Here is a 25,563-nt window from a genome sequence, read left to right as displayed (position 1 = left end):
CTCTCGAATGGTACCCTTCTGTTGTTCGTATGAGTCCTGGTTTAGGAGATACGAAGATCCGAGTGCCGACTTTTGCCACGGTAGCGGATAACTGGTTGCTTACCTAAGCCAGCAGTAGATATGTGCGGATGCATCTTTTACAACTGCAAATTACAATACCGTATGCGAATTACTAAAGGTAAATTTAACTCGATTAAATATTGGTCCTAAACGTGTCCAAATCTTAAGACTGAATTTTACCAAAAGTATATGTTGCTTAAAAAGCTGTAATTTACAAAATAAAACTTCTTTTTTAACAGAACTTTTGTTTGGGGCTACATCCACGAGCCTGATCAGTAGATTTACTACCAGGAAGATCCTTTGGCGGTCCCGCGGATCGCTTCTTTTAAGATTGGATGAGCTGGAGACTGCTTCCGTTGTTACTGGAACGTGGTGGACAAATCAAGCTCGAGGACGTCGTCGGTGGAGCTACCTCCATCGAGGTATGAAGATATCGATGTTCACCTTTACGCTGTTGAACAAGTATTTCAGCACTGCATCGACCGAAACCTGTATCTAAAGCTAGCGAAATGGACAATTTGCAGTTTGACATCCCTTGCCTCAGGGACTTTGTTGGTATTCACGGTGTTCGTATCGATTCTGATAAAGTAGCAGCCATCTGGGATTGGCCTGTACTTCGCACAGTGAAATGTTTGCCATCTTTCCGGGGAGCTACAGTGTAGGTCCAGTGGTTCTGCCAAACCTACTCTGAAATCACCACTTCTATCTTTAACTAAGCGAAGTCTAAAGCGAAAATGTTGATGTGGACACCTGATGCTCAAAACGCTTTTGAAAATCTTAACTCTATTGCTGCCGTAAATTTACTTGGATTTTGTATGGTAAATATTTGACAGTAAAAATGCAAAGCATGCATATATGCTCCGCACCCCGCATGTTATTTCATATTGTTTAACCCCTCTGATACCGCAAATGGAGTCTCTGAACGTGCAAACATTACGTCGTAACTTACGACGTCCTAATAACAGCATTATTGTATAGGGGCGCCCCTTTTGCCGTAGGATACATCGGCGATGGTGAATAAAGTTTTGAAGTGTTTGGTCTTCACATGTCGTATACTTACGACCTCTTCTAAACGCCAACGCATAGAGAAGTCTCAACTTACGACTTCTACTAAAGCCTGATTCAAGAAATGTACTACCCACGTACAAAATCAATTACATAAAACAACGACACTCGAGATACTACAATCAAACCCCCGTTTTATGGCGTTTTCAAACGTTAGCTACATACGCAGTTTCGCCCTCGTCATCAGCATCGTCCTCCTCTTCCCGCAACAACTCACGGCGTGTTTTCTTGCGCGCTCCAAACTTGGCCGGACGTCGAAACACAACTCGTTTCCCAAGTGACTCAGGAATTGATTTTCCACACTCAAAATCTTCATGCCAAATCTGGAAGCATGTTTTCGCGATTCCATTGTACTCACGCCGAGCTTTCGGGCAGAGGAAAAATTTGGCCTCGCCGCTGGAGCAGTCTTCACAGTAGAATGTCGTCTGGAAAGATTTTTTTCTTTCACCGCGAAGAAGTGCGCATACCTTACACGCACGCTGTCTACGCTTTTGAACGCCGGACACAATGACCCAGTCATCGTACTGTTTGTAGATGTGCTGTGGGAGGCGACGACGTTTTCGCCTGGAGGGAGCGGATGACTGTGGAGTTGCTATAGGATCCAAGTCGAAATCTTCGGGTTTTAACTGGAGGAGCTGGTTGTGGAGGACAGCCATCCACGCAGCACGAGACATTGGCGCAATTCTCGCGGCCCGGCATACCTCCTTGTGTGTGATAAAAGCATTCACGATCGCCAGATCTAGGAAGCCTAAAAATAAGGACTTGTAGTACTTTCGAAACCGATAAGCCATTTGAATTGAGAACGACTGCAGGCGGAGTTGATCATGAATATCAACTCCGCCCATCCACCGCTGATAATCGGTCACTAGCTTGGGACACTTCACAGTAATCGCCCCAATTTGTTTCACATTGCGCTGAATCGTATCCTCCTCCATCGATGCACCCGTGGCCAAATAATGGACTGGCTTTCTATCCCACCAGTGGCACGCAACCATTGTAGGTGCTGCCTCGCAGCGCGAGAACGTAAAGGTTCCTCTCTCAACTCCACGAGGCCGCGTCCGACGGCCTTCAACGACTTGACGGTCAAATCCAATGCGGTTCGTCATGATAGTTCCGACGACGTAGATAGACTTTTACCGAGGAGCTGTAAAGCCAGCGCTACGGACGAATAATACCGATCGACAACGACCATTCGAAATCCACTAGAGCAGTCGCCAAGTAAAATTTTCATGTTGCGAATGACGGCAGCCGCACCCGTCTTGTTGTCGATAGTGGTGGATTCTCCGTCTGTTGATTCACGGGCTCCAACATAGACCTCAAACCTAAACCAGTAAGTTACGACGTTAGCTTTTCAGAATTGCTAGAGATGTCAGAAGTTACGACTTTAAAAAAAAAGATTATAACGCACCTGTGGCAGTAAGCTGTCTTTGAGTCGCAAACCATAAAAAGTTTGGTACCGTACCGATGAGGTTTATCTGACATAAACATCCGCGTAGTGTTCCGCCGAGACGTTGCTGGTAACACACCTTCATCGTACGAAAACACTGCCGGCAATGTCCAGCCAGATTGGAAGCGCTGCTGCAGGATATCGACGACCGGACGCAGTTTCCACAGTTTGTCTCGAGTGCGGGGTGCATTGTTGTTTGTGAAGTGTAGATCACGTAGGATAGCTGTACATCGGTTGCGTGGCATATATTTGCCAAAGGTACCAGCAGGTAAAGCTCCGTCACACGCCATCGCCCAGTGCTTCGAAAACCGTTGCTTGTGGGGGCACAACATGTGCGCAACAAGCAGCCCGATCACGTGCAAGATTTCGCAGGTATCGTACGCCTTCGCAGCCCTCAAACACCGTCGTATCTGCAAAAGTGTTTCTGGTGACGCGATACGGTTGTTACGCCTCTGGCTTGAGCGTATTTTCTTGGCTTCTGAGTCAATGTTCTGGGCTCGATAGCGAATCGTTTCAGTCGCTGCAGCGGGGCTGCCGTAGCTTTAGCGTCAGAGGAAGACGTTCGACTCAAAGAGTCACTAATACTAAGTTCCTTATCCAAAGGACTTACAGCCCAAGACCAGGGCTCAAAGTTAACACCTTAACTTTTATGCTTCAAAACCAGTAGTGTTTTATTTACTATTATTGCGGCCAAGCCGCCTAGGGGTAAATGTATCTCCTTAACTATCTAGCATAGTTAAACCTAATCAAATGCATAACGTGTGGCTTTCAGCCAACGTACTGAGAGACCTTGTTAACTCTCCAACTTATGTACTGAGAGTTTGTTAACTCTCCGGGTACTTCGTACCCCTGTGTGCTCCACACCATGTAACCCCGTTACACTCTCCCCCACTAAGATGAGAACATTCCGTTCTCGAAACTCTCCTCAGCGAGGTCACGTCTTGTTAAGACGGCGGAGGTTACTACACCTCACACCAGCGTTGTACAGCTCCGTGAGCTCACAAACGCCTACGCATCGTTGATGCCCAACTTCTCGTCGTCGGCCCACGGCCCAATGCTCCAAGCGCAGCGCGCATCTTGCTCTCAAGCGGTCTCAGACCTACGCTCGCGCTCCGCGCCTACTTCAAGAGCTGCAAACCGCTTAGAGCAATGCTCTTGACTCATTCGAGTCGTCGACAACAGCTCAGCGGTTGAACACTCGCTTCACAAGCGATAGGTCGGTGGTTCAAACCCACTAGGGCACAGCCCTCTCGTTCCATGAACGATTGTTCACGCTTGGACAAGCTTAAGGGCAACACCCTTTTAGCTCAATGGTTGAGCGTTGGCTTTGAGAGCCACAGGTCGGTGGTTCGAGCCCACCAGGGCACAGCCCTGTCGTTCCATGAACGATTGTTCACGCTTGGACAAGCTTAAGGGCAACGCCCTTTCAGCTCAGTGGTCGAGCGCTGGCTTTGAAAGCCACAGGTCGGTGGTTCAAATTCACCCGGGCGCAGCCCTCTCATACCATGAGTAGTCCGTTCTCGGACTGACGTACGGGCATCGCCCTTGTAGCTCAATGGTAGAGCTCCGGCCTGTCAAGCCAAAGGCCAGTGGTTCGATCCCCGTGCGGGACACCACTTTCGCTGTTACAGCGCATCCACATTTGGATCATGCTCATCGAGCAAGTTGTTTCAAAACAACTATGCGTCTATCGAGACGCTTGTGCCTGAACCTTGTTCAGCACAACACGAAGCACCTGCTTCCTTCGGGACCATGTCCCTAACACTACGAGGTCTCTCCACCTCCTGCTCCCGCTGCGAGCACCGCTCATACGTACGAGCTGGCTGCTGCAGCCACTGGTCAGAGCCTGAGCTCAACTACTGACCTCATCGCTCCCCACTCTAGTGGGAGGCGCCCAGCGCCTGGCGACGCTGTCGCACGCCATGGTGGCGCTTCGGCACATGATGTGCCCGGTCGTAAGCGTCAACGACGTCAGGGCAATCTTGCCGGAGGATAATCTCAAACTCCCATGAGTTCTGTGAGTGAGGGTAACCCCTCCACTTCACTAAGTACTGGGTACGACCCTGGCATCTACGCCACGCCACAAGGCGTTCCACGTGAAAGTGGAGCTCACCATGCTCATCGAGCAGAGCAGGAGGAGGCCTTGCCTCAGCTGGGCTCTCGCGGGGAGAGTCAGCACTTGCCGGAACGGCGTCTGCGTCCATACGACGCCGGCGTCCACGACGCGAACGTTCACCGCCCATCGGTCGATCTCGAAGAGATGATCCACCTTGTGGATAGGTTAGAGCCACCACTGTTGACTCACAATCAGGTCTCGGACCTTGAGCGTCCAGCTGCTCGGCTGACGTTCAGCTTGCCTTGCTCCTGCATCTCGAGCACTTCGCTCCGCGACCTGTGGCTCTGCCACATGCTGTTGATCAGCCATCTGTGGATCCACCACTTGCTGTCGTTCAGCCTCCCGTGGCTGCTGCCCTGCAGCTGTCCGTGGCCCAGCCACCGTTGGTGCCAACGCCTCCGCGCTCACCTGAGCAGGGTCTTGGTATGGCTTAAGCAAGCCGACATAGAAGACCGGATGCGTGCGCATCTTCTTCGGAAGGTTGAGCGTATACGCTAGGCCCTTCCTGGCCACGACCTTGAACGGTCCTATGAACCGAGGTCTTAACTTCGTCTTGAAGACTGCAGACACTGCATGAGTAGGTAGGTTTTTAGCGTTTAATAAAACTTGGTCACCGACCTCAAACCTCTCAACATTGCTTCTGCCCTTGGCATCTGCATGTTCCTTCTGCGTGTCTTGGCTTTCAGCCATAGCGTCGCGTACTTGACGCATTACGCTTAGTCTCAAAGAGACAAAGTCATCGACTTGCTTGCGAGCCGCAACAGGGCTGACATCAGCTAGCCGCTCGGCTATCCCTCCCCCATCAAGCCCTGAGCCACTGCGTGGCGGCGTCAATGGGACGCGAGGGTTAACCAAGCCGTTCACATAGAACGGAGTGTAGCCTGTCGAGGCGTGCACTGCATTATTTAATGCGAACTCAACGAGTGGGAGCATCTGGCTCCAGCGTTTTGGCGCCTCAGCGCATACGCTTCGGAGGGTATCCTCCACAACGCGATTCACGCGTTCGGTTTGACCATCGGTCTGCGGATGGTCCGCTGTGGACATGTCCAAACGAGTGCCGAGCACTCTGAAGAGGGACGTCCAGAACTTCGCGGTGAAGCGCGGATCTCGATCCGAGACAATTGCCTCAGGCAAGCCATGTTGGCGAAAGACTCGGTCTAAAAACAGCAAAGCTGTACCTTCACCATCAATGGTGTCCGGCACTGCCGCTAAATGAGACATCTTGCTCAATCGGTCTACAAAGACCACTATACCTGTGTTTCCCGCCTTATCCTTGGGAAGGCCAAACACAAAGTCCATACTCATGGACTGCCAGCATCCCTTGGGGACAGGCAAACTCGCCAATGGCGCTGCCGTGCTCGGCGCGGACTTTGTCCGTTGACACGTCTCACACGTGCGTACATAGGTGCCGACCCACTTATACATCTTGGGCCACCAGTACATCGAGCTCACCGAGCCGTAGGTCTTCTCCCGACCTAAGTGCCCGCCCACGGGCGTATCATGAACCTCGTAGAGGATTCGATACTTTAGATCCTCATCATGAGGAACGACTACACGAGGGTTATCCTCAGCGTCGGTGCTGTAGTACAGCAGGCCGCCATCGAGTGAGTATCGATGCAGCCTCGCGCGTAAGCGCCCAGACAATTCCTTGTCAGAGTCTTTAAACTCTTCGCTCCCAAGAGCCCGTAGCAGCGCTACGCACATGTCGTCTTGTGCATACGCTCCGCGTATCAAGTCAGGCACTGACGACGTCACTGTCGTGACATGAGCTAACTCGTAGTCCGGCCTGCGCGAGAGCGCATCGGCCACTACATTAAGCCGCCCCGGCTTGTACTTCACCTCGAAGTTATACTCGGCAAAGAAGGAAAGCCATCTTGCCATTCTCTGAGAGAGATGAGGCGACTGTGTCGCAGTGCGTAACGACGCATGATCAGTAAAGATCACAAAAGGCTTAGAGCCTAGCAGGTGTACCCTGAATTTGACTAGAGCATACTTCATTGCAAGTAGCTCTTTGTCATGAACTGGATAGTTCTTCTCTGCAGCTTTGAGCTGGCGAGACTCAAACGCAATCACGCGTTCACGCCCTTCGGCGTCTGCTTGTAGTAAAGCACAACCGATTGCAAAATCGGAGGCGTCACAGACGACGCTAAACGGACTATCCGGGTCCGGTAGCGCAAGGATTGGAGCCTGGAGAAGGCTCTCCTTCACAGCCTCAAAGGCTCCGTCGTGCTCGACGTTCCAGCACCATGGTGCGTCCTTCTTAAGGAGATCTGATAATGGCCGAGCCATCTCCGCGTAGTTCGCACTGTACTTGTGCAAGTAATTGGCTAAGCCTAGCCACTTGCGTAAGTCTTTTTGGTTCTTGGGAACCGGCCAGTCCACGATGGCCTTGACTTTGGCAGGATCTGCCCGTAAGCCACGCTTCCCAATGAAGCACCCGAGAAAAGGTATCTCCTCCGCGCCAAAGACGCACTTGTCCAAGTTGGCATACAACTTATTAGTGCGCATGCACTCGAGCACCGCTCGCAAGTGGTCAATGTGGTTATCCACGTCTGACTTTCCGTGCTCGGCACGACTATGGACGAATATATCGTCAAAGTACGTTTGAGCGTACGCCCGGTGGGGCCTAAACAGCTGCGTCACAAGACGATTGAACGTTGCTGGTGCGTTCGACAGCCCCTGGGGCATCACCAGCCACTCCCAGAGCATACCGCTCGGAGTACTCACCGCTGTCAGCGGAATGTCGCTCGATCTCATGCGCAATTGGTAGTAGCCATCGACCAAGTCGAGCGCGCTGTACAGCGTACAGCCTACCATGTTGTTCTGCAGAACATCCTTGCGAGGAATCGGCGTTTGCGCCGGGATAGTGGCCGCATTTAGCTTGTTAAAAGCATGAACAATGCGCCACTTGCCGTTCGGCTTTCTGACACAGAACGTTGGTGTCGAGTGCGGAGACTTACTCTCACGCACCATCCCTGCCTCGTGCTTCGCACGGAAGAATGCGTCAATGACGTCACACTGCTCTCTCGGCAAAGGCCATTGCCTTGTTACGCAGTATTTGGTTCCAGGAACCAGGTCAATCTCATGACACACGCCTCGATCCGGAGGCAGGCCCGTCGGTGGGTCTTTTGAGACAACGTCTCCATACTCCTTCACCACCGGGTAGAAGGGATCCGAAGGATCTTTGAGGATCGCCGATCCACTTCTTGCGCTCAGCGCCTTCTTGGTGTCCTCTAGGACCGCGTCGTCCACGACGGATGAGGAGTTCAACTCCTCCTCAGGTCCCAGCAAGACCACCTCGGCTAGCTCGCATGCCTTTAAGGTTTCGCCGAACTCGGCAATGGACATCTCGTCCAGCTCTAGCAGAGCATCTGCAGCGGGCAGAGTATCAAGGCTGATATCGCCTTCTACCTCCCCCGTCACTCCGTTCACGAGTGTATACAGCTGTTCACAGCAATCACGTGGAGCATCACCGCTCGTCACGTTGGACACATCGTCCGACGTCGAAGACGTCACAGACGCCCTGCGTCTTCTTCTCCTCTCCCTCCGCGACCGAGCCCGGCCGGATGAGGGCGGTGTGGCGACATCTCCGTCACCACCACCGGGTGCAGCAGCACCATCACTCCTCGAAGAGGATACAGTGTCTCGCAAGACACTCGGCTGAAAGCCAAGAGGTTCTTGACCTTCACACAGTGAACTAGGTGTCACTTCACCTGCATCTCCTGGGCCACGCCCATGATGCCTCGACTCGCAGTCGACCGCGACCCTCGGGTCACGCAGCGGTAGGTCATCGACCAGATTCATACCACTCAGTGGATTATGCGCCACGCCGCGCTCGTCCTCACCAGGACCCAGCAGTTGGTCATTGACCTGACCTGCACCGCTCCGCGGATAACGTGCCGCACCACGTACGCCCTCAGGGCAAACAGCAACCTCGTTGCTAACAATTTCGGACATACCAATGTCCAGCACTACGGCCGCCTCGGCCTCGTGCTCGCGCCAAAAGCGCTTCTGCTTCCTAGCAGAGGTGGGTTCATGACTCACCAAAGCTCCACTAGGAGCAGGGTGCGACGCACCCAGCGTTTTCGACTTCCAGTCGATCCATGGCTTATGACGTTCCAGCCATGCCATGCCAAGGATGAGGTCATACCTCGCATCCAGGTCTAAGACCAAACAGCGTTCCACGCTATCGAAGTTCTCAAACTTCACTCCAAGGTCGACAGAGACCTTCGACACAGTTACCAGTGTCCCCGTCGCGAGACGGACAGAGATCGTATCTCGCGTTGGCACTTCCAGTGCCTCAGCATACAGCTGACTCCCTTCCAGGGTGGAGCGACGGGCGTAGTTGCCCGAGGCTCCCGAGTCAATCAAGACTCTCCATGGCTTTGCAAAGCCCTTCACGTTCGCTTGAACGACCAGCAAGCCCGGCTTGCACACACTCTTCTCGTAAGAGAGCTCAGCTCTCTTCGGGGCTGAGCCCCGTTGTCCTCTACCACTTCGAGGCACAACAGAACTCAGTTCTTCCCCAGTAGGCCGCCCCGCGCCTACTGGGAGTTGCCGTTTCCCGGCGATGACCCGGAGGGTTGGCTCGCCGGAGCCTCGCGCTTCTTGCGCAGAGGGCAATAGGCCCTCAAGTGCTTAGTGCTATTGCACACAAAGCATCGGCGGATGCCGGCGCGCTGCTCCGCAGCAAGAAGCTCCGCTTCTCCGTCTTCAGCATAGCTGAGGTCCATCGGCTCTGGACCGCTCGAAGAGCTTGCGCTACCAGCGCTCCAACCAGGTCGCGCCGACCTGAAGTTGTGCTCGGCATTTAATGCCACATCCACCGCCTCTTCAAAAGAGTTAGGGTGTACACGGAACACTTCCGTTCGAGCTGCGCTCACACGAAGTCCCTCCATGAACACGGTCACGCTGACCAGTTCCGGAAGAGGGTCCGCCGCCATTCCGGCGATAAGAGTTCTCAACTCTTGGACATAGTCCAATAAATCCTTCTTACCCTGGCGGGTAGCAAGAAACTTTGACCGGATACGGTACGCCTGATTAGGCGGCGCGAACACGCGCGAAAGCTGTTGCTTCAGCTGATCCCAAGTGGGAAATGCAGCTTCAACAGACGTGCCGCACGTTAGTGCCCATTCGCGAGCGCGACCTCCAAGCCTGGAGATAGCCAGCGTCACGCGCTGATGCTCAGACTGGAGCAGGGCCGATCCCATGGCCATCTCGACCTCACGGGTCCAGAGAAGGAGATTCTCTCCATCCTTCCCCTCGAAGGTTTTTACGCTCACCATGAGCGGTTTCAGTCTCATAGACTCTTCACGCGTCATCGACGCCGCCGCCGTTGCGGCGCTCATCTTCTCTTGGACATGCTCCAAGAGCGCGTTCTCGTAGCGGGAGAACGATTCCAGCCTGGCAGTGACCGCCTCTGGACCTTGCGATGCAAGATGAGCCACGCCCTCCGGGCCAAGCAAGGACATAAGCTTAGTAAGCGCGTCCTGCTGCGCCGGGGGCAAATTCGCGAACACGGGGTGTTCCATCCTCGCAGAGGATATAGTCAACCGACTCAGGAGCGGGATTGACTACAAGTGCTACCAAGTGCAGCGGGGCTGCCGTAGCTTTAGCGTCAGAGGAAGACGTTCGACTCAAAGAGTCACTAATACTAAGTTCCTTATCCAAAGGACACTTACAGCCCAAGACCAGGGCTCAAAGTTAACACCTTAACTTTTATGCTTCAAAACCAGAAGTGTTTTATTTACTATTATTGCGGCCAAGCCGCCTAGGGGTAAATGTATCTCTTTAACTATCTAGCATAGTTAAACCTAATCAAATGCATAACGTGTGGCTTTCAGCCAACGTACTGAGAGACCTTGTTAACTCTCCAACTTATGTACTGAGAGTTTGTTAACTCTCCGGGTACTTCGTACCCCTGTGTGCTCCACACCATGTAGCCCCGTTACAGTCGCGATGTCGACCCACAACTGCTTAGGCATGAAGTAGAGCAGCAACCCTAGTGGTGTAGTTGCCATTTCCCGTAGCCCGTGCGTAGGAGTTGCTTCGTCACTTGAAAGCCCCTGGTAGCTCAGTCTACCACTTTCGAACAGAGAGGACGGTTCACTCCACTTCGTCAGGCGCAAAGCATCCTTGTCGATGTTGGCAATGGAGAGAGTCCCACCAAGAGAAGCTACAAATGCCTCGTCAACTAGTTTCAGCTCATCATCCGGAAGTTCGTCGTCGTCTTCAACATGTTCTCTGCGCTCTACCACATCGTCCTCTTCACAGTCATCACCACCATCATCGCTGGTGCTAGATTCCATACACTCGAAGTCATCGGAGTGCTCGTCTTCTTGTAGTACATTCACATCGTCCGCTCTAACGTGGACAGCGGGTGGAGACGTATCCACACGTTCCACATCATCCTGCTTGCTCTCGTTGTCCGAGAACTGGACATGTCCTTCTGATTCAGCTTCCGAAAGCATTCGCTGGAACGCACCAACAACGACATCTTCGTCTGATAACCCGATCTGACCAGGTAACTGTTGCGCTATGTCCGCAGCCGGTGCAGCCACTCCTGTATCAGGCCCGGCATTCTCCTCGTTAGCATCACTGCTGCCGTCAAACAGGGCATCCAGCGTAGGCGCGGACAACATCAGAGAGCAGTCAATTTGAGAAGGACGGACGTTTTCATCTGACTCCTGTCCGTTGTCGTCACTGCTTTCGTCCAGATTGATCAGCCCAGACGAAATGGCATATCTAACAACCGCGTCCTCGCCTTTGAGCATGCTAACAGTTAGTACTTAGATATGAAACCCTTCCAAAGATTTGCTTACCAGTGAACATGTTTGTCCCTTCAACCAGCTCCTGCGAGTCACGATTTGGAGCGAAGTACATCCACTCCGTAGCAAGCCGCGTCGGTCTTTTCGACGTCCGCCCGACCGCGCGGAGCTGCCGCCAAAGATGCCTGAAGTCTACCGAACGCGCCACCGCAGCATCTTTTGTCACCGTACTCGTTCGCAACCTCGCCATCTATCCACTTGCGTGACAGAGCTCCAATTTCCAAATGAGCACGTCTGGAACCGTGGAGCCACTCATCACTGGGTACGGATCAGCATTTCCCGCATAACCCTTTCCACCGCCCGTTTTGTGCACATGCAAGTTTGACCTGTGTGACCTTATACCTTTTGGAGCAGAAATTACACTTGATTAAAGTAATGGAACATTTTTATCGAGCCATTTGCTATTGTTGGTGTTGCTAAAGTCGTATCTTACGACTTTGTAGTTTTGTGAAGTCGTAAGATACGACCTTGGTAACAGAGGGGTTAAGTTTGCCAATAATTATTGCAATTTTTGTAGTACCAAGACAGTATGAAGCTGCAGTAAATGGAGATAGAGACAATAGAGACATGTGATCACAGGAAGGAAATAGAGACAATAGAAACAATGGCAAAAGGAAATTGAGACATGTGGTAAAACCAAGCAAATTAATTCGCTCAAAATATAATCCTCACATTTTAGCTGAGTAAAAAGTGTAAGACCAAGTATATTGCAGGGTTTTAGTGGCAACGGCAGTAATAGGGTTAAGTCAGCGCTTTGTAACACAACAGTGTTAGCTTTACCGGATTTTACCAGACCATTATATTTTCGGGCTGATGTAACCCAATTTACAACTGGTGGTGTACTGTTTCTGACGAAATGCCCTACAGGGGATGTCGAGTTACGTCACGAAGTCGGGGAGAACACTAGTCAAGATATCGAGCATCCGATTGGTTTTACAGGATGGAAACTCTCAGCAGCAGAGCTCAGCTATCCAGCTCACAGACGTTGGCTATTATTCATTGTCTTAGTATTTGGAGGGTGTATCTTATTGATGGTGGGTGCACCGTGGAAACTGACCATCGATCGTTTGAATAAGTACTACGCAAAAAAGCATCTATAGACGCATTTGCCGGTGGTATGACCAGCTCACTAACTATACCTTACGGCTAAGCTATATCCCTGGAGAAACAATTACGATAGCGGATGCACTAAGCCGGAGAAGCGACTTTGAAAATGACTTCTTAGTGCAGAAGACTGAGCAAACGTGTGCAGCTCGGCGGGAGAATTCTACATCGCTCGTGGACTAAGTTCGCAGGGCTCATGGAGCACAGGAAGTAATCGTGCACAGCTTGAAGCAACGACAGAAATCACCGGTGGTGCCGGTATTCTTACTCGGAGAAACACGATCTCATCTACGGTGAGCTTAGCGGCATGAGCCGAGCTTGGATTCCCGACGACAATGATGAGGTAATATATCGCCGAGAGAGTCAAATTCCCGGACTTGCAGCAGTTCCCGCAACTTAGTTGACTTGAGTCCTGTTGTGAGTAGGATCATTTTGTACTGTTTTGAGACGTCGTTCGTATTACCTAGCCGAGCGAACTCTTCGATATACGCATCCAGCAGCTTAATGCCTTGTTTGCAGTCAAAGAAATTGCCAGCGAGGTCATCCTCTTTTGCTTTAGCCACGAAACGATTACGCATTCCCTTGATCATCGCAGTCCAGGTTCTTGGCTCCTTGTAGTCCCAAAGTAACCAGTGTTTCGCCTTTCCTTTAGTGTGGTTCATCATCAGTTGGCCAGCGCGAGAGTCTACTTGCGAGCTCTTGAAGTAGAGTCCGTACGCTGCATACCACGTGATCATATTAAGAGCGTAAACTTCGATATTGTTGTCACCCCCCCCCCCTCCGCTAGAGAAGGGGTTTTCTTCTATTTAAGGCATTTGTCCACAAGTTTCTCCAGTTCCGGTGGTTTGAGCTATAAGGCGGCCTGATCTGACACCGGACCGGACTCCCGGTAGAGATCATTCGGGACGAACACGAAAGTTCCAGGCTCAATCATATTTATAGAGTTCTTAAGTATGCTGATGTTTTCAACAGCGCGACTGGCTTCATTTCTCATCTCAATGCCCAATGCTGTAATCATGCTGGTGCGGGATTCGAGACCTCTCAGCTTCGTGTTTACGGTTTGCGTCGCTGCTTGGCTCTACGTGACGCGACGCTGAAGCAGAACTTGATATTCTTTTATGATCTGGGAGATAGCCAAGTGCTTTTCATCCCTTTTAAGTGCATATTCAGCCAGGCTGTTAAGACACCCACTTGACCTTCGCTTATTTTCCGAGCTGTGCTTTAAATTCTTGAAATCCATAAAGTACCACATACAGAGAGCGAGCTTCTTCTGTGGTTAGCGGCTGCACCAGTTCAGCTGTACATGGTATTTCTTTCATGTTATTGTCACTCATTCTGCTATAGCTCCTTGACGAAGGCTACTATGTTGCAATATGGTGTCACCCACTACTGAAACGGACTTCACGAACGGCGACAGTCATGCCTTCATCGATGAGAAAGCTTTTTTGGAAGAAGGAGCGAAGCGCAGAACGGGGAACAGCGTCTCCAAAACTTCTCTCTGTACCGCTAAAATAGAACTAAAAAATATACACGTTTGTACCTCTTGGTCTGATCGGGTACAACCGCCTTGCCGCATGAGTATCGCTTTCTGAATCTGATACGTGACGGGCATATCTGTACGCCCCTGAAACAACGGGCTAGGCGAAATCTGTCCGCAACAATTTAGCCGAAATATGTACGCGACAGATCGCGGGAATCGGTCCAGTATTAAAATATTCAGGCCATTTTAACAAATACACATCTCGGAAAAATCCTAGCATGGCGGTCACGGCAGACGGGTTAATTTGCATTCCCAGGTAATTGTATGTGGCCTAGTAACAATAATTCTAGCCGAGCGCGGAGCGGTAGTTTGGGCTACGTCCTATAATACTTGTTAAGGCTTTTCCGCCTCCGCTTCGCTATGGCGAATATGTAGATCGTCGTCCTCGTCCCAAGCATAATTAGATCTGACCTAATCGATAACTTCACGCATCAGTTTGTTTGCCCTGTCTCTCCGCCATGATCTATTAAATTCTAGCTCCTGCACGCTTTTAAAGCTGCAACCGATGAACGAGACCCGTAAAGATATACTGGTGAGGACCCAATGGGCACCAGAATAAAAATACAAGGTCAGTGGAAGCGCCGCATTTTTTTCTTTTGACTAAATTAATTGGGGCATTTCTCTTACTAATGGCTCACTGAGCAAGAAATAAAGATTTTTTTAGATTGCACATTTAGACGCGCCTTTTTAAAACCAAAACCTGATACACTGAATTAGCTGCATAAAATGCGCTTTCATAAATTTCAGTACTCAAAAAATTTCAGCTACTGCACATCCTAGTTTAAAATATAAGCTCCTATAGAGCGCAAGACAGTTTTAAAATTATGCACATGTGAGAAGTATTCTTGTGCATTGCGAGGTTCTCTGCCGGGCCCTTTGGGTAGTCGCATCGTTTCCGCCGTTAGGCTACATGTATTAATAATGTTATGAGTATTATGCTACTAGCAATTTTTATTTCCAGCAGAGAATACATATTCCGACCCAATGAATTCTGATAATTAATCAACCTGAACACCGGGGTTATTGTACACGACGAAAGAATTAAACGGTGTCAGCCTTAAAAACTATCACGTAGATTCTGAATCTGATTCAAAATCCGAGCCCAGCAGATCTTGTAACGAATTGATGCTTTGCGCAAGGCTGCGCAAAGGCTGCCGAGGAGCTGGTTGGCTAGCTATTAAGCGAGGAGAACCGTGGCGCTCTCGACCGGAAACTGAGTCGTCCTGCGATGCCAGAAATCGGTTGACGCAAAGCTGTCGTGCTCGATACAGTGGCTTGCGTAGAACTTGACGTAGCAGTAGGAAGAGCACGCAGCCAGGCCTTCAGGTCTTCACTTGATCTCCCACTTGACTTTGTCCCTTGGCTATTTGCACTTAGCATGGCACTTCTAGCAGTAAACTTCACTTCAGCTGAGGTTGCTCCATTAGATGCAGCACTTGCTGGTATATCGGCAACAGGAGTGTTGCACGCGGCCCTTGTCGAGTTTCTCACACGTCGTGTACCCTGCGATGCAGAAGTTGGCGCCGAGCTCGGTGGCATATTAGAGGATGCGATACGTGCTATACTACTTGACACAGCTCTTGGTGCTGCACTAGCTGCTCGACGGCGTGAGGTAGAGGAAGTCGTCGGTGAAGTAGCAGGCGCGGCTCTACCGGTAGTCCTTGCACGTTGACGACGGCCACGGGCGGTAGACTGAGGCCGCGCGCTCGGGAAGTGCGCGGAAGCTAAGACAGATCGTACCATATGAGGCAGGACACGCGTTACTGTACCATCACTGCCAATTGTTGAGACGGTAAGGCCACCTGGAGTAATAGATCTCTCTTGCGGCTGTGACAAGGAACTCGCTGCATCAGGAGCAGCATCTACAAGAGCACTACGGGCTGTGGTAGGTCGGCGGTGGGGAAGCTGAGATCTCGCTTGAATTCTGTCGCTGCGATTATGTCGATGTCGGCTTTGACGTGTGTTCCCAGATACACGTCGGCTACTTGTCGGTGTGGTAGTTGACAATGTAGGATCGTTTTCTTGAGACGCACAAGTGGAAGAAGTCGGCGTATTTGGGTCTGTAATGCCGAGAACTGAGCGTTCTCTTCGGTGAATCTCCACGAGCTTCGCCACGTCGCGGTTTGGGTGAGAGGACAATAGTTTTCCTCGACAAAACGGACAGAGCGGGTTCTGCCTGATCGCTTGTCGTAATCCCTCTGACGAGAAAGTCTTGCCGCAGCATCCGGTAACCACTGGGAAGTCGAATAGTTCCAATGTGATTGGACAGATCAATACCTTCTCACGCTCCAGTAAGTTCCGTCGCGTAATCTCTCGCTGAGTTTCTGCTGCATCATTAGCTTGTTCCAGTATCTGAGCTCGCTCGTCGACAAAAGCGCGTTCCTGCTCTTTCAGATGCTGCAAATTGGGTTGTCCGAGCGTCACGTGTGCCGTTTTCATTGGACCCTTTTCAGCTCTGGGTGGAGGGCATTTTTCGCTCCCATGTACTCGATCATACGCACTCAGGAGACTCCGTAGCTGTGGTATTGCTCTTTCAAGCGACGCGGTAAGATCAGCTTGTCCGTTAGTCTGGCTTGTCTGCGCTTGTTGCTGCCATTGTGCACGCTCTTCCTCGAACGCTCTCCTTTGGTCAGTCAGACGCTGACTGAGTTGTGCAATTTTCTCTTTAAGAAATAATTCCTTCTCACACGCGTCTCTCGCTCTCTCACTAGATTCAGCCGTAACTTCCACGATACGCGCTTGCTGGACACCTATCAGTTCAATCTGATCTTGTAGTCGCTGTTCGAGTTCCTTTACGCTTTCTTGAAGCAGTTCTTCTCTCTCATTGGCTTCTCTCGCCTTCTCATTCGACTCGATTGTAGATTGGGAGAGACTGACGTCCTGGTCTCGAAGACGCCGACGCAAAAACCCGAGTTCGTCTCTCAGTATACGCTCCGCTTGTCGGTGGTTCGCTCGACTTTCAAGGGCTTCCTGGAGCTCTTCCTTCTTGGCCTTAAGCGCGTCCTGTAAGTCTGAAATTTCGCCCCAAAGCTGCTCCCGCTTGTTATACAGTGTGATTTCCAGGTCTCCTGCCTTCTTTGCAAAACGTTTCCTTTCTTTTTCAATCTCGTGTTTTTGCTCCTCCAGCTCGTCGTAGCATTCTCGGAGCTCCTGGTTCCTCAGCTCCAATTCTTTGATGCGCTCGCTGAGCGTGACGCTGGGCCTCGACGCGGAGTCCTCATGGGATACCTCCTTATCCTCGTACTGCTGCCTCAATGGGCTGCATGATCCGGCACCTTGCATCTTGGAAATGCCCATGCCCTGTCCAAATTGGACTCTAGAGCCAATTTGCAGATTCAGCCAATCAGGTCTCGTGTTGAAGCTTGGGTTTACCGAAGACCCATAGACCGTGTAATGCCGTTCATCTTGGCAGAATATTTCTGCCAAGAAGAACGGCTATACACAACGATTCACGCGTTTGTTTTAAACAGCGCCACGGAATCATTTACCCGAAGCAATTAACCTGCTGTGTGCATGTCAATTGTTCCTACATAACCTGCATGTATAAAATGTCCCCACTTGCCTACATATCGAAGCTTTGTACTTCGAAGTGCCTCTACATGTACTCGGAATTTTGATAATGCAACTTTATCCATTTGATACAGTACAACATGAGCTCAAGATATAAGCCTCCACTGCTTACCACCAGGTATTATTAGCATATTAAACGTATCTCGAAGTAATAATAACTGTAATGCAGGAGAGCAGGCATACGAGGTATAATTTTTTGTGCTTACAAAAAGGATCGATGGATCTGCGTGACAGGCACAAAACTATATGCAGTCGAGTTGCTTTTCCAGTTGTTTGCGTGTTGGTGAGGGTGGCCTTCTAATTTGTGCTAGCTTTTTACTTTTTCTATTGAAGCCTTGTACTGTATGCACGTCCTTCGATCAGTAAATACTCTTTCGAAGTAGAACTTGCATTTTACTTTCAAATGGTACAGTGTACCAGATACGCCATCGAACAGATGTTCGTCACCTGTTTCGCTTTTGGCGGGAGCAAATTCAAATTTCCCGCGCTTTGATTGGCGGAATTTAAGTTCAAATCAGTGCTGGCATTTTGGCGCGTACGACAAGGCCTTGTGTCAATTCAGTTCAAATTCGACCCGGGAGCTCCTCGCAAGCCACAGCAAGCAGCTCCCCGGACTCTACGCACGGTCTCATTCAACTTTTCCTGCTTACGAATCCGATGTCAGCGCAGGAGATGATGAGCCCGATCCGCCGCAAGCCACAGGAGTTGCCTCCACTTACTCCCAGCATGGCTGGAGCTTCGAGTATCCAGCCGAGTCCCAATCGCACGGAAGCAGCGGCAGCCATGATGCATTTGCTAACAGGCAGCAACAGTCAAGAGACCAATACTTGCCCCGCTTTAAAGCCAAGTAAAGCTAAGCGGAGATACGTGCGTAAAGCCCCCAAGAAGGTAGGGACATCGGCCAAGAGACAAATCAAAACGGCGTGGATGGACTCGGAAACGGCTGCAATGGGGAAACCCCCGGTCAAGGCTAGTCGGGCGTCTAAAACACAGGAGGATGGAGACAAGGACGCAAAGAACGGGGACTGGCGGATGGAGGGGGACGAGGTCAAGTTCTTCCCCTTCCGAGAGTACAACCGGAAGGACAAGTCACTTGGCTTGCTATGTGAGAAGTACGTGGAAGTGGTGGACTGTTAATATTGTGCACGCTGCGTTGTACTGTAGATTTGACTGTTGCTGTTGTTGTACCAGCTTCCTGAAGCTGTACCGGGATGACAAGATATTGGAGATCTGTCTAGATCGAGCAGCTACAGAATTGGGCGTGGAGCGAAGACGGATCTACGACATTGTAAATATCCTCGAGAGCATTCACCTTGTGAGTCGCAAGAGCAAAAATCTGTACAACTGGCACGGACTGGCCTCCCTCCCGACGTCAATTTGCGCAATGAAGCAACGATACGCAGAAATGCAAAAGGCGTCTCCGACTGGTTCGAGCGGCGCAGATTACCCGCCCATCAAAAGTACGTTTGCTATCTCAAGAGTGTTTGCTATCGTCTTGTGAAACTTACGGTGTATACTGCTCGAAGGTGATCGTCGAAGAGGCAAGTCCTTGTCGAAATTGAGTCAAATGTTTGTCCAACTTTTCCTTGGATCGGTACGTCGAGTGTTTTTTCCGACAAATTCCAAAGCAGACGACTAACTTTTCTTTGCGGAACGAAAATATTCATTTCGGTATTTTTGAACAGGAGGATTGTATTATCCCGCTGGACCAAGCTGCCAAACAACTGATACAAATGGAAGATAGCGAGAGCGAAGAAGATCGTCTACTAAAGAGTACGTTAACATATTTGCGGCTTCCATGCAAAGCTATGGTTGCTCACTTTGAATATTTAATCTACGGCAGCCAAGATTCGCCGACTATATGACGTGGCTAACGTGTTGGTTAGTGTCGGATTAATCGAGAAGCTGCAGCTTTCCAACTCTCGGAAGCCTGTGTTCCGGTGGAAAACGCGCAACACAGCAACAGCTTCTACCACCACTCAAGCAACTACGGACACTGTTGACGAGAACGAGAACAAACCTGCTCAGCCTCTTTCCGACAACGTGGTCGTTGTAAAGTCCGAATCCATGTCTCCTAGCGTCGATATGGAGGACACAGAAGCCATCAAGTCTTCCCAGTCCTGTGATAGCGATATGTTCGACGACGATTCTCAGTCCGACACTAGTAATTGTGGGTCAAAGCGGAAGCCAACAGAACAAGACGGAAGTGACGTGAGCATGTCGGATGGCGAGTCCTCTTCCAAGCGCAGTCGACAAAGCGAAACGCAACCAAACACGGACAAACGGTTACCACAAGCAGCGGGTGATAAGAGAGTGAGTCTGCTCCGAATGGACGCCAACGATGAGCCCATCCATCCACAGACGATTCTCCACGAACAGCAAGAGCAAGTCAAGCTTTACATGCAGCAGTACATCCGCGAATACGTCGAGTACTTGGCTGCGCATCAAACGCTTCCCGATGCCACCTCTACCCAGTCGAATAAAGACATCCACGGTACTCCAGTGAGCCTCCCGTCGCTTGCTGGTAGCATCCAAGAGCTGCTCTTGTCTGAAAGTCCTCAATCAGTCGCCGACATCATGGCTGCTCGAGTCATGAGCGCTCCGCTGCCGGCAAGCGCGACGTCTCTTGTTGCCTCTGAGCCGGAAATTGAGGCGAACCCACGGCCACTAATCCTCAGTGCTGGCCAGAAACACGGAGCAGCTGCCACACGACCGTCGACATCAACCAAGCCGGCCACGACTTCAAATAACGAGGATGGGTACGACGCACCACGGAATCTGATCATGGCGCTTCAGCCACGCTCGCAGTCATAGGAATATTTAAACGCCGTAGCAGGCGAGATCTTGAGACGGTCTAAACGCTGATAGTGACGAGCTGGTGATTCCAGACAAAAGTGTATTGTGAATGTATCAACGTAAGTGTGAACGATGCAAATGGGGTTATCCATCCATCAATCTAAACACCTCAATCATCTTCAGCGTTTGCAGCCAACCACCTGCAAGCAGCAAAAGAGTGTTGAACTCTCGATCGTCTCGAATATTCGCGCAGTGAGTGTTCGCGAAACACCTGCCACGTGCCTGACTTGAGAACGCATATCGTCGGACCTAGCCACCCGCCGCGTCTCCATAGAACTCAGACCTCCAGCAATCAATCAGGTACACTGTACCGGCTAAGCTCTGGTCCGTCGCAATCTAGAAGATTCGAAGCCCGCAGCACGTCATCCCTACCTTAACATTTTCCATGCCCACACAAAATATCAATGTCGCCCCTCCTATCCGATCGATGGAAGTTTCGATGACAGCGTGTCTGAACCCAAAACAAGAAAAAGATCGCCCGTTAGTTTGGGCGCTTGGCTGGCTAGCAGCCCCCCAAACCTTTAGAGCGGCCTCATTCTTCAATCTTCCCAGTTGGAATCAAATCCAAGACACACAAGAACACAGTGAAACTATGAGCGCCGCGGAAGCTGAAACGTTCGCCTTCTCGGCCGATATCAACCAGCTGCTGAGTCTGATCATTAACACGTTCTACTCGAACAAGGACATTTTCCTGCGTGAGCTCATCTCGAACGCCTCGGATGCCCTCGACAAGATCCGCTACTCGTCGCTGACCGACGCCAGCGTGCTGGACACGGACAAGAACCTGGAGATCAAGGTGACCCCGGACAAGGCCAACGGCACGCTGACCATCCAGGACTCTGGTATTGGTATGACGAAGGCTGACCTGATTAACAACCTGGGTACGATCGCCAAGTCGGGCACCAAGGCCTTCATGGAGGCTCTGGCTGCTGGCGCCGACATCAGTATGATTGGTCAGTTCGGTGTGGGTTTCTACTCGGCCTACCTGGTCGCTGACAAGGTCGTGGTGCACTCGAAGCACAACGATGACGAGCAGTACGTGTGGGAGTCTGCTGCCGGTGGCTCGTTCACTGTCACGCCCGACACGTCGGAGCCCATCCAGCGCGGTACGCGCATTGTGCTGAAGCTCAAGGAGGACATGCTCGAGTACCTTGAGGAGCGCAAGCTTAAGGACCTGGTGAAGAAGCACTCGGAGTTCATTGGCTTCCCCATCAAGCTGTACGTCGAGAAGACGGAGGAGAAGGAAGTGACGGACGACGAGGAAGAGGAGGACGAGAAGGAGGGCGAGGACGACAAGCCCAAGGTCGAGGAGGTCGAAGAGGAGGAAGGCGAGAAGAAGAAGAAGACTAAGAAGATTAAGGAAGTGACCCACGAGTGGGACCACCTCAACAGCCAGAAGCCCATCTGGATGCGCAAGCCTGAAGACGTGACCCACGAGGAGTACGCGTCGTTCTACAAGTCGCTGACGAACGACTGGGAGGAGCACGCCGGCGTCAAGCACTTTTCGGTGGAGGGCCAGCTGGAGTTCAAGGCCTGTCTGTTCACCCCCAAGCGCGCGCCGTTCGACATGTTTGAGGGCGGCGCCAAGAAGAAAGTGAACAACATCAAGCTGTACGTGCGTCGCGTCTTCATCATGGACAACTGCGAGGAGCTCATGCCCGAGTACCTGTCGTTCGTCAAGGGTGTCGTCGACTCGGAGGACTTGCCGCTTAACATCTCGCGTGAGACGCTGCAGCAGAACAAGATCCTACGTGTGATCAAGAAGAACCTGGTCAAGAAGTGCCTCGAGATGTTCGCCGAACTGGCTGAGGACAACGAGAAGTACAACAAGTTCTACGAGTCGTTCAGCAAGAACCTCAAGCTGGGCATCCACGAGGACTCGACCAACCGCACCAAGATCGCCAAGCTGCTGCGTTACCACTCCACCAAGTCTGGCGAGGAAGTGACGTCGCTGGATGACTACATCTCGCGTATGCCTGAGAGCCAGCCCGGTATCTACTACGTGACTGGCGAGAGCAAGAAGTCGGTGGAGAACTCGCCATTCATTGAGAAGCTCAAGAAGAAGGGCTACGAGGTGCTGTTCATGGTGGAGGCCATTGACGAGTACGCTGTGCAGCAGCTCAAGGAGTACGAGGGCAAGAAGCTCATCTGCGCCACCAAGGAGGGCCTCAAGATGGAGGAGACGGAGGACGAGAAGAAGTCGTTCGAGGAGGCCAAGGCTGCCACTGAAGGACTGTGCAAGCTCATGAAGGAGGTGCTGGACGACAAGGTGGAGAAGGTGGAGATCTCGAACCGTATTGTGGAGTCGCCCTGTGTGCTTGTTACCGGCGAGTACGGCTGGTCGGCCAACATGGAGCGCATCATGAAGGCGCAGGCTCTGCGTGACAGCAGCACGTCGGCCTACATGTCGTCCAAGAAGACGATGGAGATCAACCCGCTGCACCCTATTATCAAGTCGCTGCGCGAGAAGGCGGAGGCTGACAAGAGCGACAAGACGGTCAAGGACCTCATCTGGCTGCTGTACGACACGTCGCTGCTGACCTCGGGCTTCAGCCTGGATGAGCCCACTACGTTCGCTAACCGTATCCACCGTCTTATCAAGCTTGGTCTGAGCATTGACGACGATGATGATGCCGCTGACGAGTCGATGGAAGACCTGCCCCCTCTTGAGGGCGAGGACGAGGAGGAGAGCACGATGGAGGAGGTCGACTAAGCGCGTTCTGTCGCACTGTAGTCATTTGGGCGTGTTGCCCTGCATTTTTTGGTGGTGAGGTTTAGTTAGATCTTCGTATTTGAAGGTTACATATATTTACGATTCGCCTACCCTAAATCGTTTGATTTTCTCAATCGTGTTTTTACTTGAGATGTACTACGTCATTCTGCTTGTTTTTATAGTAGTACTACAATGCAACTAATGTCGTACTACAGCCATGTGCTCCACAGGCTGTACTACTACGTGGAAGTAGCTCTTAATTATTGGATTGGATGTGAAATTTAGTAGTACTTCTGCATTGGACGCTCATTAACTATAATACATTTATCTGGTAGATTAATGTAGTATTACACTACATTGATAGCTAGTACTACGTGTAGTACTACCAAGTAGTAATACGTGTAACCAAGCTGTGTACATGTAGGGTTTCCTCATCGTTGGTGTAGCCATGTGAGTGAAAAGGGAATGTACAGAAACCGGGCTTAGTACTAGCTATCAATGTAGTGTAATACTACAGTACTGTAGACCATGTGTACATCCGGACACCCCAAAATTATATACAAACAAAAAACCGTGTCAGAAAAAGAGGATTTTTTTTTCTCGTATACAAAGTGCAAATCTTTCTGCTTGGTTCATTACTGCTCTTGCCCGTCAAGAAAATGCTGAACGACATCATCCGCGTCGCTGACGGTCTCTTCAACCGCGTGAAGACGCTCTAACTGTTGAATTACGATATTCTGAGGGACGTCAGCCGCTGGCTCAGCCATTTGACGCTTAAATCCACTTCTGATAACCTGTGTACCTAACTCACGCCACGCTGTCGTAGCCCAATGAATAGCATCGTTTCTAGACGGAGGTGAGAGCACAAACTTAGCGCTAGACTCGCTTGACGAATACGTACGCAGTTGCTGCGCAATGTAATCCACCCAACGCTTTCTCAAACTCTGCTTGAGTGGTCGAAACCAAGAGATATCTGCCGGTTGACACACAGATGTCAAGCCTGGTGGCACCTTCACTAAGTGAATGTTCAAAATTTCAGCGTGCTGTGCTGCTTCCTTTGTCCAGTGTGCTGAGAAATTTCCCAAAGCAGGAGAACTGGAGATGCCTCGTCTCTATCGGCAAAATGGTAGTCTAAAAATGCGACAGACAAATCCGAATTCCACCAAGCGGAACTGTTACCATAGATTTGAACTTGAAGATCAGTCTGGATACTCTTCATTTGGCGCCATAATGTATCACCGAAACCGTGTTGAGCTACATAGTTGTAGGCAGCTCTCTCGGGGATTTTCGATGGGTCTGTTTTAACAACGTAGAATGGATCATATTGCTTACCTGTTGAGTCTGCCAGAAACATTCCTGTTAAACGGTCCTTGTCCTTTCCTCCGCAGCGAACCCATACGGGTTTTGCCCGCTTTTTATTTGATCGTCTGTTTGGGCAGATATTCAAAACAGATCCCACTTTGGTCTGCATTGTATATCTTGTCAACTCCAAGTTCCAACTTGGTTCGTTCAACTTCACACCAAAATGCTCGTGCAGCTTCTTCCATGGCTTCTGGTGATTTCTGTCCTTGGCGAGTTTTAGCACGTAGAGATAATCCATGCCGCGACAAAAAACCTTGCTGCCAGCACCAGCTACCCTCAAATACGCCCTCAGGAATACCTTCAGTGTGTGCGATATCTACAGCCTGAAGCTGCAACATCAACCGGGATATCGGTACGCCCTCACCACGTAGAGTATTAACCCACTCGACTAGGCCTTCTTCCGCTATCGCCGATAGAGTCGTTGCAGTGCCCTTCTTTCTGTCAGCTTTGAGGTGCGCTGTAGCCGAGGAAGATGCCTTGGACTCTATTTTCTCTCTATCCTTGATCCAGTCGTAAATTCTCTTCCTCTTCGACTCTCGTTTGGGCTTGGTGAGATGGCTATAGAACTTATTTAGTGTAGCAGGCATGCCGTGATCTCGAACGTAGTTTAGTATGTCGAGCTTTTTACTAAAACTTTCACAGTCACGTGTATGACCATTGTCACGGCGTCCGCTGCTGCCAGGTGCTCGCTTCCGCCCTCGTGCCATGCTGGAAAAACTCGCTGTGAGTGCCCGACAAGAAGCTTTTCTGTGCTAAAATCGCACTATCCGTTACGATGGGTTGGGTAAAAATAAGTCTGTCCGGTTGAACAAATGCACTTCAGTGTGATGGATACATTGCTGTGATTGGTCAGAGGGTGTGTCCGGATGAACAAAACGTCCGGATGTACACATGGTCTACAGT

General features: G+C 50.8%; 4 protein-coding genes across 4 annotated transcripts; 2 read left to right on the top strand and 2 right to left on the bottom strand.

Moving 5' to 3' along the window:
- Positions 1-12,918: 12,918 nt before the first annotated feature.
- PITG_06418 (uncharacterized protein) lies at positions 12,919-13,356 on the bottom strand (the record flags this gene model as incomplete). Its single annotated transcript, XM_002998498.1, has 1 exon — positions 12,919-13,356. The coding sequence occupies one exon, from the start codon at positions 13,354-13,356 to the stop codon at positions 12,919-12,921; it is 438 nt and encodes a 145-aa protein (XP_002998544.1).
- Positions 13,357-15,718: 2,362 nt separating this feature from the next.
- On the bottom strand, positions 15,719-17,563 carry PITG_06417 (uncharacterized protein; the record flags this gene model as incomplete). The annotated part of the gene is made up of 3 exons (XM_002998497.1): positions 15,719-15,883; positions 16,437-17,475; positions 17,532-17,563. 3 exons carry the CDS (start codon positions 17,561-17,563, stop codon positions 15,719-15,721), a joined length of 1,236 nt encoding a protein of 411 aa, XP_002998543.1.
- Positions 17,564-18,386: 823 nt separating this feature from the next.
- On the top strand, positions 18,387-20,543 carry PITG_06416 (uncharacterized protein; the record flags this gene model as incomplete). Its single annotated transcript, XM_002998496.1, has 7 exons — positions 18,387-18,841; positions 18,921-19,156; positions 19,256-19,323; positions 19,415-19,502; positions 19,573-19,661; positions 19,737-20,318; positions 20,484-20,543. The coding sequence occupies 7 exons, from the start codon at positions 18,387-18,389 to the stop codon at positions 20,541-20,543; spliced, it is 1,578 nt and encodes a 525-aa protein (XP_002998542.1).
- A 589-nt stretch (positions 20,544-21,132) lies between these two features.
- Positions 21,133-23,432, top strand: PITG_06415 (heat shock protein 90; the record flags this gene model as incomplete). Its single annotated transcript, XM_002998495.1, has 1 exon — positions 21,133-23,432. One exon carries the CDS (start codon positions 21,178-21,180, stop codon positions 23,296-23,298), a length of 2,121 nt encoding a protein of 706 aa, XP_002998541.1.
- Between the last annotated feature and the right edge of the window lie 2,131 nt (positions 23,433-25,563).

This window comes from Phytophthora infestans, genomic scaffold (assembly GCF_000142945.1).
Source record: "Phytophthora infestans T30-4 supercont1.8 genomic scaffold, whole genome shotgun sequence".
Lineage (NCBI taxonomy): Eukaryota > Oomycota > Peronosporomycetes > Peronosporales > Peronosporaceae > Phytophthora > Phytophthora infestans.
The sequence above is the reverse complement of the archived record's forward strand: the minus strand, read 5'-3'. Positions and strand labels throughout refer to the sequence as shown.